General features: G+C 45.0%; 1 protein-coding gene across 2 annotated transcripts in view; it reads left to right on the forward strand.

Annotated features, from left to right (window-relative positions):
* The window catches only part of SMURF1 (SMAD specific E3 ubiquitin protein ligase 1), a 108,468-nt gene that overhangs the window by 77,130 nt on the left and 17,790 nt on the right, over positions 1–13,548 (forward strand). For both annotated transcript variants that reach the window (XM_028088425.2, XM_028088426.2), the window contains exons 2-11: positions 35–73; positions 1,222–1,330; positions 2,804–2,937; positions 3,094–3,159; positions 4,403–4,478; positions 5,971–6,212; positions 6,924–7,008; positions 8,615–8,761; positions 9,835–10,033; positions 11,989–12,092. In XM_028088425.2, coding sequence (XP_027944226.1) covers positions 35–73; positions 1,222–1,330; positions 2,804–2,937; positions 3,094–3,159; positions 4,403–4,478; positions 5,971–6,212; positions 6,924–7,008; positions 8,615–8,761; positions 9,835–10,033; positions 11,989–12,092 — 1,201 coding nt within the window. The remainder of the gene's footprint in view (positions 1–34; positions 74–1,221; positions 1,331–2,803; positions 2,938–3,093; positions 3,160–4,402; positions 4,479–5,970; positions 6,213–6,923; positions 7,009–8,614; positions 8,762–9,834; positions 10,034–11,988; positions 12,093–13,548) is intronic.

The raw sequence follows: 13,548 nt of genomic DNA on the forward strand, positions 1-13,548 counted from the left end.
TAAATGCTAAACCTAGATTTCTGTTTGTTTTCAGTATTGTGTGCCAAGAACCTTGCAAAGAAAGACTTCTTCAGTAAGTACGCACCTGCTTTTGCTCTCTTACAATATTAATATTCCTCACATGTCTTTTGCAATGTAAACTTTTTAAAAAAATCCCTGGGTATATTCCCCGGAAGAGTTCTGCCCTTTGCCAAATAGATCCATGGTTTGACCAGCTTCATTTCCAAGTTGACTACAATGCAGAGGCTCCTTAGCTGCTAGGCATGGAGTTTATAACTCATACAAGAACACGGTCTCTCTCATTCCCTGTTCCGGCCGCACCCTGTTTTCTGTCTTTCCACCCATGAATACATTGCTTTCTGCTGGATGAAGTGCTCTCAGCTCAAATACACACGAGACTTTTTTTCTATAAAATAGCTGGGTTTGAGTCAAATTGTTAGTCAAATTTTAGAAATTAAATCACATTTTGAAAGCCTCATAATGAAAGGAAGTGTAAAAAAAATAAAAGTGGAAAACATAGAATGAGAGGATCCTTTTCTGCAGGAAGAAATCACCCCTTAACTTAAAAAAATTCACTTACTATAAAGTAGGTGCCTGTAGCATGAATTTTTCACTCTTTCTGATCCTCACAAGAGTGCTGCTCAGTTCTTAAGTGGTATTATTCACACTTTAAACTTAGGCTTACAGGCTTTATTCAAGTAGCTAGGAAGCTCGGGAGTAGTGGCCCCCATCCAGGTGTATCTTTAAAGCCCAAGGCTTATATATATCCGTGTGATTCATAACGCCAGCCTTCAGGAACCTACCTGATTAAGACTTGGTGAACACTCGTGTCCATAGATAAACTAGACAAAGATCAGTAAACAAGATTTCTAGGTATTATTTTTTTAGAAAGTTTAAATACAATTAATTATAGACCCCTTTTCTTCCATTTAATTAGCACACTTAGTGATCATCAGAAAGGAAATTTTGAACTTAAACCTATTTTTTATTGTTTTCTAGCCTCTAAAAATCTGTCATACTGGGTTGCCTCTCTTAGGAAGCTAACTAGCAATAACTTATTTTGCTGATCAAACTAACCCTAAATTAGAGAGTAAAATGCACCACGGTAATCTTCACTAAATTAGATGATCTTGAAGCTCTCTGTAGTCTGTAACACCATGTTCTGTGTCCCATGGATGGAGCTGTAGTCTCATCCAGGTGTGGCTGTCCCCTCTCCTCTAGGACTCCCTGATCCCTTTGCAAAGATTGTGGTGGACGGATCTGGGCAGTGCCACTCAACGGACACTGTGAAAAACACGTTGGACCCCAAATGGAACCAGCACTACGATCTGTGAGTCGAATATTCTATAAGCCATTTGGGGAGCCCCAGGAAAGTAGGTATCTAGCTTTTAAGAGAAGCATTTAATAATAAAGATAAAGATGATTTACTAATTTCTTATTGATAACAAAAGTGGATGGCCAAATGGGTACATACTGCCTAATTTTAGAATCCGTATACTTGGAAGTTCTTGTGTTTGACATTTTCATGGATTTTTATGGTTTGCTTCCATAACTGGGGTTTTCAAACTTTTCTATCTCCTGGCCATGCTAACAGGAAAAAAGGGGCCGTGGTTCAGGTCCTCTATATGCTACTCTTTTTTGTTTTTTGTCTTTTCCAGTGAAACTCCAAACCTGGTAGTAGAGCTTTACTTTATTATTATTTTTTTAAAGATTTTATTTATTTATTTGAGAGAGGGAGAATGAGAGAGATCGTGAGTGGGGGAAGAAGAGTAGAGGGAGAAGCAGGCTCCCGCTGAGCAGGGAGCCCGATGCGGGACTTGATCCCAGGACCCCGGGATCATGACCTGAGCTGAAGGCAGACATTAATTAATTAATTAATGCATTATTTTGGGGGCGTCTGACTGGCTCAGTCAGTGGAGCATGAGACTCTTGACCTTGGGGTTGTGAGTTCGAGCCCCATATTTGGTGTAGAGATTACTTACGAATAAAATCTTTTAAAAAATGCACTATTATTCATATCTATTAAGCAAATAATGTGGTCTATGTATTTCCATCTTTTAAAATCTCACTTTTTAGTACCAGTAGATCTTCTACAAGAGTAAATACAGTTTGGTGTGGTTGAATGTCTTTCAGCCTATGCGACCATCAGACAATTTCTTACCTTCATTCCTAAAATGGATTGCAGCTTGAAAACCACTGTTTTATATCCACCTACATTTCTGTGTCCCTGCTGAGAAATTTTCATTGAAGGAACCTAGAGTGATTCTTGGTTTTGTATGATACAGATTGCACTGAGTTTGGGTGGGATTTTTAGTAACTGGATTCCAAGACTCATTGCAGTTACACTCAAGAATCTCAAGTGACTTGGAAAGTGGTGGTCCCTCCTCATCCCGAAAGCTGCCCTCTGTGGTTGATTTGCATGGAGAGTAGGTGGGGGTGTGATGTCTGAGTTCGTGCTCTGTAGGGTGCTTCGGGTGGATCTGAGGGTTTCTAAGTAGCCCTTGGTGCAAATTGGTATTCTACGTTAAAGCCTGATGGGTGGGAATTTAGGAATCCTCTTATTGTTCTTTGGAACTACGCAAATATAGCAAATCTCTGTTCTCATATTATCATCACGATGTAGTTAGGTCCATTTGCTTCTTCAAAGTGAGTCAGTGTGTATTTACCGAGTGCCTGTTAGATGGGGACTAGAGAGCCCCCATCACGTGAGAAGGACTCTTGTACTAACAAGTCAGTCAGATTAAATCTCAGCGGGCTATCCTAATTCAGAAAGACAATTAAAAAGGAGTTTGCGTGCTTTCAGGTATGTTGGGAAAACGGATTCTATAACCATCAGCGTGTGGAACCACAAGAAGATCCACAAGAAGCAGGGGGCTGGCTTTCTGGGCTGCGTGAGGCTGCTCTCCAATGCCATCAGCAGATTAAAAGATACCGGATGTAAGAACCAAATGCTTTCCTGCCTCTCAATACAACTGAAGAAGGCTTATGAGGCATCTTCCCCCCCCCCCCCTTTGGAATACTGAAATACACAATTCCTGCCTTCCTCCCTAGCTACCATTTCCCTGGGTTAAGTTTTGAATTGTTTGTTTGCAGACCAGCGTTTGGATCTATGCAAACTAAATCCCTCAGATACTGATGCAGTTCGTGGCCAAATAGTGGGTAAGAATTTTCTCATCTGTATAAAGAGATGCTTTTACAGACTTTAACATTCAGCGCTTCATCGGCGAGAAAGCACACAGAGGCACTGACAGTGGTGACGGATTTCAAAGGACAAGCCACATCCGGGGCCATCTTTTCAGCACTAAAAATGCTCATCTTGTGTGGTTTTATTATTTTATCAAATTCCCTTCATCCCGTCATCCCAAGTTGAGTTACGATGACTAGGCTCCAAAAACATTTCGGGTTATAATTTCAAATATAATTTTAAGCACCTCATTCATGGACGATTAATTTGTCATTGTCTCCTCCAAGCGTTCATGGTAAGAGTGGTGGCCACACATGCGAGGGCTGAGAACTAGTTTCTCTGGGAAGACCTACCGTGTATGTACAAAGCAGGGATGACTTTGGAAGACTTCCACGTAATAGGGATTTTACAGAGTTAGGATTGAAGTATGGAGGAGGAGAAAAAATGTGCTAAAGTTACAAGCCTTGACTGGAGGTGTCCCATTGGAAGCGCTCTGTCTGTCAAGTGGCTTGTTCTGTTATCCGTCCCATCCTATTAGCATGTTAGGGTAATTCCAATGTTGACTATATGCATTGCAAGGAGGCGGAGAAAACCTAGGACTTCAGCAGCATACCAGAGTGAGTTAGGACCCCAGATCTTTTGGGCATTGTCTGGAAGAGACTTGACTCAAAATAAATGAACAGTGGGTATGCATCCTGAAAACCGTCATAATGAGAAAGTTCTCACTTAATGCTTTTCTGTTTGTGATTTCTTTTTCTCTGTGGAGTGGTGTGCCAGGGGGAAAACGAATAACTAGAAGCACCTTTATAAATGTCTTTGTTGTTCACAGTAGTGATAGAGGATAAATATTTAAATTCATCTAGACTTCCCAGATACTGGAAGTGCGCTCTGTGTCCTTATTAAAGATCTTCTTTAAAAATGAGGTAACTTAGAGGAAGCGACTATTTTGAATCTGTTATTTTTATGGGGTGGGTGAAAACACAGCACTCCCTTCTCCACATTTACCAGGAATGTTCCAAGCAGTATGCGGGGGCTTGCAGCTCATGGAGTAAATGCTTCATACTTGAGAGCCTAGGAGTAGATACGTTTCTGTATATGTATGTGCCTTGCTTTGTATAATAATATTATATGTAAGTTACACATTCGCAATGGCTCACTGTATGACAATTGTATGAAATGCCACTGGATTTTAATGCAAGACGTTCTTTTCTGTTTTAGTCAGTTTACAGACACGAGACAGGATAGGCACTGGAGGCTCTGTGGTAGACTGCAGAGGACTTTTAGAGAACGAAGGGTACGTATCCCCCTGGTGGTGCCCACTCACGTCTCTGCTGCCTTGGGCTCTTGTGCTTCCTGAAGTAGCCCTCACACCTTTGTGCTGACGCTTGACATGCAGGAAAGGACTTTGGGATACAGGCGGGGTCTGGTTTCCCTGTTTATAAAGGAGGCTGTACAGATTAGTGGGGTCGCGCCCACAAGACTCGGGATCCAATTGAAAGAGATTTTCACTGGTCAAAGAGTTTGAGCGTCGTTAAGAGTTATAACTACAATGGATGGAAGCACATCAGATATATCAAAAATTCTTGAGTTTATCATAACACTGAGCAAAAAAAAAAAAAAAGCCCGAAAACACTTAAAAGAAAAAAAAAAAAACTTAAGAACTCATTGGTCACGATCACAGTTTTGCGATCCCCATGCCTTAATGGAGCTGGGCAGTAATCATTAATAGTTGCTTAAAGACCACAAAAGAGAGGTAATCTGACATTAACACGCCTCTTGGAAATCCAGAGGATGGAGGAATGTGCTGCCCAGCCCCGCAGGAAGGCCCTAAGCAGCATTCAAAAGGGGGCACTCTATAGAGTATGGAAGACAGCTCCATCTTCGACAACTGAGAAATAAATCGCAAGAGAAATAAATAAAAAGGAAGGGAATCTACAAATTAATAATAAAAGAGACTTAAGAGAAATACCTACTAATTGCAGTGTGGGGACCTTGTTTAGATCCCGATAAATGAGACTACTGACTGGAGAAATTTGGACACTGGTATTTGATGATACTGAAAAAATCAATGTCCCTTTTTTTTAGTCGTGATTATGGAAAAGTCCTTATCTTCTCGAGATACATGCTGAAATATTTAAGGATGAAATCAATCACTCTGGGATTGGTTTCAAAATAATCCAGTGGAGGGGGGACCGTGGAGGAGTAGCTGGGAGCCGGTCATTGTTGGGGTGTGGTGGTTATGGAGATAGTCTCTCAATTTGTGTATGTTTGAAAGTTTTCAATGTAAGATGTTTTTAAAAAATACTTTGTGAGGGGAATAGCCTATTAAGGTAAATTGTCTTCAGAATTGTTCAGGAGGTAGAGACGTATGTTAGAGAGTACTTAAAGTCACTGCAGTACTTTATATAACCAGGAGTTCTATTACAGAGTAAAGTAACAAGGAAAATGGAGTATTTGGATTTGATTTTAAACAAGAAAAATGAAATCTCATTTCACGAGCTTCTTAGAGTGCAAGGTTGGGTTTTTCAGTCGTTCAGCTCTCCCCGAGGATGGCTTCCTACACGTGCCCTTGGTGGCACTTGACATATGGCTTCCTTTGGCTGCTTGTGCCTCATGAAGAAGTCTATCTGTTTGAATAAGACAGAACAAATTTTGTACAAGTAGGCACTGGGGGCATCCCGATTGAGGGAAAGCGCAGTAAGCGGGTGTGGGGGCGCCGCGATCGGTTTTTAGGCGCTTCTTGCGGGCTGGGGTCCCCATGTACACTGTGCTCCTCTCCTTTCCAGAACCGTGTATGAAGACTCAGGGCCTGGAAGGCCACTCAGCTGCTTCATGGAGGAGCCGGCCCCTTACACAGACAGTACTGGTGCTGCTGCGGGGGGAGGGGACTGCAGGTTCGTGGAGTCCCCAAGTCAAGATCAAAGACTCCAGGCGCAGCGACTCCGAAATCCCGAGGTCCGGGGGTCACTCCAGACGCCTCAGAACCGACCCCACGGCCACCAGTCACCAGAACTCCCCGAAGGCTATGGTGAGAGAATCTGCGCCGCCGTCCCGCGTGGTAACTGCCATGGCTCCCCGTTGAAGCCATTTTTAGGGACTTGTCCGTGCCCTAACTGCTGACGTTGGCAAAGCTGTGCCATAGGACGGCTGTGTCAGAATAAAGACAAGTAAAGAAGGTGGTGATACATCATGAATTTGTCAGCAATTGTTCCACTCTCCCAGTTTAGCAATCGTGTGAAAATTTTAGGCAAATGAAGACCAAAAAAAATGCAAGATGATGTGTGGGCTGGATGAGGGTACGTGTGGCGCTCTGTGATGTGAATGTGGGAATGACCACGCTGGGTACGAGGGAAACAGGAGCATCTGACTGCCCCCGAGAGGAGAACCCAGGGAAGGAGGAATGTAATGGAGAGGTGCAGATTATAGCAGACGTGAGAGCGGCCACAGGTGCCCGCGGTCAGGGGGAGGTCAGGACCCAGGTGGACACACATCCAGCGCCTCACGGGGTGTGGCCGGGGAAGGGGAGCACCGCTCTGCAGGGGTGAGCAGGGCGAGCCGCCCAAATACACGCACAGGGCTTGTGAAGTGAGACGGTCTGGCAGAAGCTCACCGCTGTCCTCTTGTCTCCGTGATTCAAAAGAAAACCGAGAGGAAGCTTAGGCTCTGTGCTGAGAAGATTCTTGGACAACTCTCCTTGGAATGGACTCTAACTAACCACCGCCTCTGGTTTCTCATGCAGAACAAAGAACAACGGTGCAGGGCCAAGTTTACTTTTTGCACACACAGACTGGAGTCAGCACTTGGCACGACCCCAGGATACCAAGGTGAGTTTTCTAGACTGGGTGCAGTCAGAGCCCTTTCTCCAGCAGTTTCGGGGGGACTTCCTCCCCCCACCCCTGCTGCCGCCCCCCCCCTGCTGATTGATAGCACCCCTTGGGCTGGAAGAAGCTTGGCAGCGCCGAGAGGATGAGTCACAGGGGCTTGGACTCAGGCTCTCTGGGTTGGAGTCCCAGCTCTGCTGCCCCCTTGAGACTCCTTTTGGTACCTGGGCACCTGCTGTTGGCACACAAGTGGGTCCTTGAGAGAGCAGGCCTGGATTGTGAAATCGGTTCACGTAACTGGAAAGACCCTTGTCCCTAGATGAAATCAGATGTGCTCTTGCTTGAAAAATCAGTGAGCCCTTCAAGGTGTGTTGCTGTCATTTTCATCTAAAAATAAGCAATGGATGAAATGATAGGATGGCTGGGGTTTGCTTTAAATAATCGGGGCTGGGGGTGGGAGCGAGTAGGGGCGTGTTTGAAATAGGCGGACGGTGAGTTGGTAATGGTCGAAGTGGGTTGTTCATTAATGGTCTCTCTCTGCTTTTGTATGTGCTGAAAATTTTCCATCAGAAAACGTTACAAAGGAAATATAAAGACTCCATTACCCTTTCTCTCTTCTACTTTACTGTCCCTATTGCCTCAGCCCCTTGGGGACCATTCCTGGGGGAGATGAAGCTTTTCTATACGAATTCCTTCTACAAGGCCATACATCTGAGCCCAGGTCAGAGAGACCCCCACCCCTCCCCCATCCCATAATGGAGTTGTTTCTTTTCTTTTTTCTTTGTTTTGCTTTCCTTTTCAAAATTTGTTTTGTTTTGTTTTAGAACAGCATTACTACCTAATAACGTTTTTAGTAATGCTCATTTCCTTTCTATTCATAATTTGTTTCATCTGAGAACAAGCTTCCTATCGCTGACTTTCCGAGTCTCTGTTGAATTTCAGATTCATTACCTACCTGCAAATGAATGAGGTGTCTCTTTAGTCCCCACTGTAAGAAATGTCAGTTTTTGTGCTAATTAGACAAGCGACCTGGTCGGTGATGTTGTGCTCCCACATGACTGGACTGTATTGAAATCACTAAGTGCGAGGGTAGGATCAGAAACACTTGTGGAACAGAGTCCCCTAAAGCATGAGAATGCCGCTTCCCGGCGCACCTGCTCGGAACGGAGAGATTTCGAAGGCATGTTATTATGTCCCCATGAGCTTTACTCTCGGGCTTCTGGGAGCTTTTCAGTGAGGACACCTCTGTGACCTTGGAGCATTTAATTTAGCTCGTAAATACAGAGAGTTTTCTGACAGCAGTCAGCTGCTTCCTGCTACTTGGCCCTCTTTGGTGTAAGAAATGCTCTTCCCTGGGTGGGCCAGGTTCACCATCACGGTTATAGGCTCTGAGGGCTCCGTTTTTCTCTCTCGGGTGTCGCTGCCACTTGTGGCACAGAGGGCTGGACTCGGTGGGAGTTTGGCGTAAGTAGCACCATGACTGTCCCTCTTAGTGAAACTGGGCTATGGCCACATTGATCAGGGATTCCTGTGGCTCCTCTCGCTGAAGTTTTGGTCTTGCCTCCACACGCAGATGGACAAACCTCTCTGTTATCTTCCATTTTGGTAGAGACCTTAACAGTGTGAATTGTGATGAACTTGGACCACTGCCACCAGGCTGGGAAGTCAGAAGTACAGTTTCGGGGAGAATATATTTTGTAGATCATAATAACCGAACCACCCAGTTTACAGACCCAAGATTACATCACATCATGAAGTAAGACTTTCATAAAATCTTTGTTGACCTCTTACATTTATAATGTAATGTTTTCTACTAATATTTCTCTTAATTTATCTACTGCCTTGTGTATTAGTGGAGAATAAGTGTAAGTAAAATATGATAAACAGTCGGTGGACAGGTGCATATCTCAAGCTCTCAAGTAAGCTGTGAGCTGTTCGGAGCTGTATTGTTGCCCCCTTTTCTTGCTTGCAGCCTCAGTGAAATTCACTCAGAGGGCAGTCTTAGCTCCATTCTCGAAGCTTCCACATGTGGCTCTCTGAGGAGTGCGTGGCCCTTAGAGTGAGGGGCAGTGAAATGAGGCTTTTTCTTAGTGTCTGTTCGTCACCACCCAGAAGGGCTGCCGCAGTCGGTAATGCTCCTCGCCGGAGCCTTTTCCTGTGCCCGTCATTCCCGGACAACTTGGACCTGGGAGTTACCTTGGATCCCACGTTCAGTGTCCCAGGTTTGTTGTGTTCTCTAGAACGTAAGAGCCCACGTAGCGCTTCTCATTGACAGCTGACCTTGGGGGCAGAACCTGAAAAAGATAAATGCCACTTCATCCCTCTGCTCCTCCTAGTCCTTGATTTTACTGGAATTTTGTGAGTGGGCTTAGAAATGTCTGGGTTGTGAAACTGAGGAATGGTTCCCAGTGGACTACTCTCGCGTTGTTTGCCCCCTTTACGATAATCAGCTTGCAGCTCCATGCAATTCTAGCCACCGAGGTGCATCTCCTAGTGCGTCGGTCAGTCTCTCAGAGACATACTAGATGCACGATAAATGATCGCAATTTCTGCTTTTATTCATAGCAGTGAGGATGTATGGGATAAGCAGTGGCTTGGAATTGGGGTATCTTCTTGACTTAGGACGTATCTAGACTTCTCTATTTAGGCCAGTGGTGGACACTGTCAGTGTTTACGTATCTTTGTACGTGGTTATGTCAGCAGAGAGAACATTTCTTCTTGAAGTTCTGTGTAACGAACTCTCAGTTGCTTGGTATGGGGGGGGCCCTTGCTTGCAGCTCCCTTGGCCGCTACTTTTGGAGTGACCTTGATGCTTGTCTTCTCCTCAAGTCACCAGTGCCAACTAAAGGAGCCCAGCCAACCGCTGCCATTGCCCAGTGAGGGCTCTGTGGAAGACGAGGAGCTTCCTGCCCAGAGATATGAAAGAGATTTAGTCCAGAAGCTGAAGGTCCTCAGACACGAACTTTCACTTCAGCAGCCCCAAGCCGGTCATTGCCGCATCGAAGTATCCAGAGAAGAAATATTTGAGGTATGGGATTCAGTGCAACCAGCAGTGAGGCATAGACGGTTCAACTCTGTTAACAGTGAGTTCTTTCTGTTTGGTGTTTCAGGTCTTGATTTTTTTGTTTTTTGAAAGATTTTATTTATTTGAGAGAGAGACAAAGACAGCGAGAGAGAGCAGAAGCGGGGAGGAAAGGGAGAAGCAGGCTCCGCACTGAGCAGGGAGCCCGGTGTGGGGCTTGATCCCAGGACCCTGGGATCATGACCTGAGCTAAAGGCAGACGCTTCACCGACTGAGCCACCCAGGCGCCCCTTCAGGTCTTGATTTTATTTACTCAGCAAATTGTAGGTCTTTTTCAGGACCAATGGCCACAGAGAGACTTTTCTCCTTTGGTAAGAGTTTAGAAGCTCAAGAACTTCTGAAGTGAAAATAAAGAGATTTATATGGAAACTAGTGCTAAATAATACTGTCAGTCCTCTTATCTGCTCTGTGCAGATTATATATTCCCGCTATCTTCATGGTTTCTTTAGAACCAGTCATTCCTTCTGTTGTCTTACACAGAGTTTCACCTAATGGCTTTGCCTCCTCAGAGAAGCTTAGTGGCCAGCTGGCCACCATATTTTTAATGTGTTTTCTGGAAATAGGACGATCAGGTGGTTCCTGAAAATCAGGGTTCCGTCCTTCATACAGCTCCCCGGTGGGATCAAGACCTCTAAACAGGCAGGCCCCTCTGATCAGAAGGTAAAATCTCAGTGATGTTTGGGCCATATCCTGCCTGCCTTTGTGGAACCACTGGCAGAAGTGATCAAAGGAGACTGGAGAAGAACTGAACTCAGATCCCCACTGGGCTGCAGCGGCTGCGAGAGGGGCACGGAGGGCGAGGCCGGGGGCTGTGGGGAGCCCAGTGAGGTCTTCCTGGTGATGGGCACTGAGGAAGTGCCCAGGGCCAGGCTCGACACCCGAGCTCAGCCAGTGTTGGGTGATATGGACAGATCAGCCAAAATGGCCATTGAGCAGTCTTCAGTGGTTGCCGGGGAGAGGAAAGTGCTGAATTACTGACATGTTGCTGCCAGATCATTTCCACTCAGCATCCTCTTTCAAGACTCTTGGGTTCTAAAGCTTGAATTACATTACATTTAAAGCATGGAAAGATTCTTAAGTGCCTTATCATTGAAAATATCTACAAACATTTAGTGAGTTCCACTCAAAAGACTGAACCCGGGGGAAGGCTGGGCTGGCCACCTGTTCTGTGTTTTGGGTAAGCTAGTAGTATGTCTTACTTAAACGCTTTTTTTTTTTTTTTTTGCTTTTTTGACTCCGTGCAAATCATGTGACTCTTCACCTCAGATATAAAAACAGGCTCAGAATTCTTTTACTGTTCAGATTCTCTAGGGATGTCTTCATTTTGGTTAAAATATGTAAGTTGGGATGCCTGGGTGGCTCAGTCGGTTGAGCGTCTGCCTTCGGCTCAGGTCATGATCTCAGGGTCCTGGGGTCGAGCCCCGCATTGGGGTCCCTGCCCAGCAGGGAGCTTCCCTCACTCTCTTCCTCTGCCTGCTGTCCCCCCTTGTACGTTCTCTCTCTCTGGCAAATAAATAAAATCTTAAGAAAAAATAAAATATATAAGCTGTTCTTAGTATGGCACATTAAAATTAAATTTTGTGGAGAACATGGGCTGTAGTGAGGATGGTTGCTGTTAAGCCTTTAGTGATCGTGCTGAAAATGCGGGTGTGTGTGTCCTTTCGGTGCGGTTTCGCCTGGCACGGGCTGCCTTGTCAATTCTGAGGGAGACTGGGGAGATCCGGCGACAAGCCGCCGCATACGGGACACCGAATCAACACTCTGAATGGGAACCAGATCAGACTCGGATTTAAATGAATGTGCATCCTGATTTGGGCTCCATCACCGACAACCTTTCACCTTTCTGTAACTCCAAGAATGCCACCTGTTCTTCTCTCTGACACTGTCATTTTGCCGAGCAGGAGTCTTACCGCCAGATCATGAAGATGCGGCCGAAGGATCTGAAGAAGCGGCTGATGGTGAAGTTCCGGGGAGAAGAAGGTTTGGATTATGGCGGAGTGGCGAGGTGAGGAGCTGGGGTGGCCCCACTTGCTACTGTGCTGGGCTCTGGGCCGCCGGGACGGGAGGTTTTTGAGGGCGCTTGTCCTGGGGCAGTCACGACCCCCGCATGGCCTTCAGTGCTCCTGGGAACGAAGCTGTGTCACATCCACCAGAAGGCACATCTCCTTCACCCTGAATTTACTTCTTGGAAAGATAGGTTTCAGCTTTTCTACCATCCTCCCCATCCCCCACTTCATCTGGCAGCTCTGAACCTGAAACACGAGGGACCTGCTCCTGAAATCAGTCTGGGAGTGAAGCAGCCTTGCTTTTCCCAGGAGAGGACTTCCGGGGCACTGGTGTCAAAGGAATTTTGCAAAGTGACTCGTTGGTCAAAATCATTCATGCAAATGATCTTAAAAATAGAAGAATGAAAAACTGTTATTTCCCATCTTACCTCTTTACACCTTTGAGACAACTGCCTTTTTTGCTCTTTTAACTCTCTCTTCTAATAGGTAACGTTATGTCACTAAATTGGCCAAGTTCAGACATTATGCGTTGACTTCAGGATGTATGGTCATAGACACAGACTTGGGTAATGCTTGTGGTGAGGATCTAATTTAATACTCTCACTTCCTAGTTTGGTGCTGTCGCCATTTGTAGATCTTCTTTCATTGTCTTTGTAACTACATACTGTGTTTTCACCATTATTTTTGGTTTGTCAACTAGAGACATGATCTCTTGACCCTCTTTTTCATAAGCAAAAAGGACATAAATCCTCCTGACTTCCCCTTCAGGAATCCTTCCCCCTTTGCCTCCTACATCCTGGCATCTGGCATACTTTTGCATCATCAAGGTTGAAGGTTCATAGTCTGTTCTGTAGCCTGTGCTTGTCTACCTATTATTTTTAAGAGTTGAAAATCAGTACATTGTTTATATTATCGTGACCATGTAAATATCGTTCACTGAGGTGTTAAGTGGTATTCTAGAGTTTATTTTAGCCTTTTGAACAAATTTTAATTTTTCCAAGAATTTCTTCATATTTGTCTTTAAAAAAAAAAACCAACCAGGCTTTGTCTTTATTGCCCCGTTAAGCTTCATCTTTTACCACCCACCCCCTTGCCCCCTTCTTCCATGTGTCTCCCCTGTGGAGACTGTCCAGTCCTGACTGGTGGTTCTCTGGGCCTTCTGCACCATCATCGTCATGGGCCTTTGCTGCTTTCCTAGGTCAGAGCATTGATTTGTGGATCCCACAGCTTCCTCTTCCTTGGTTTACTCCCTCATGTTACTGGAGTATATCCTGAAGTAGCTTTCTTAGAAAGGGCCTGTGGGAGGTGAATCTTCCAAGGTCTTATGGAAAATATCTGTTAATTTGCACTTTAATAGTTCGCTTTTTTTATAGACTTCTAGGGAGAAAGTAATTCTTTTTTTTAAAGATTTTGTTTATTTATTTGACAGAGAGACAGCAAGAGAGGGAACACAAG

The sequence above is a fragment of the Eumetopias jubatus genome, unplaced genomic scaffold, assembly GCF_037043125.1.
Source record: "Eumetopias jubatus isolate StellerSeaLion01/CBP00866 unplaced genomic scaffold, mEumJub1_p1.0 scaffold_12, whole genome shotgun sequence".
In the NCBI taxonomy this organism is placed as follows: Eukaryota; Metazoa; Chordata; class Mammalia; order Carnivora; family Otariidae; genus Eumetopias; species Eumetopias jubatus.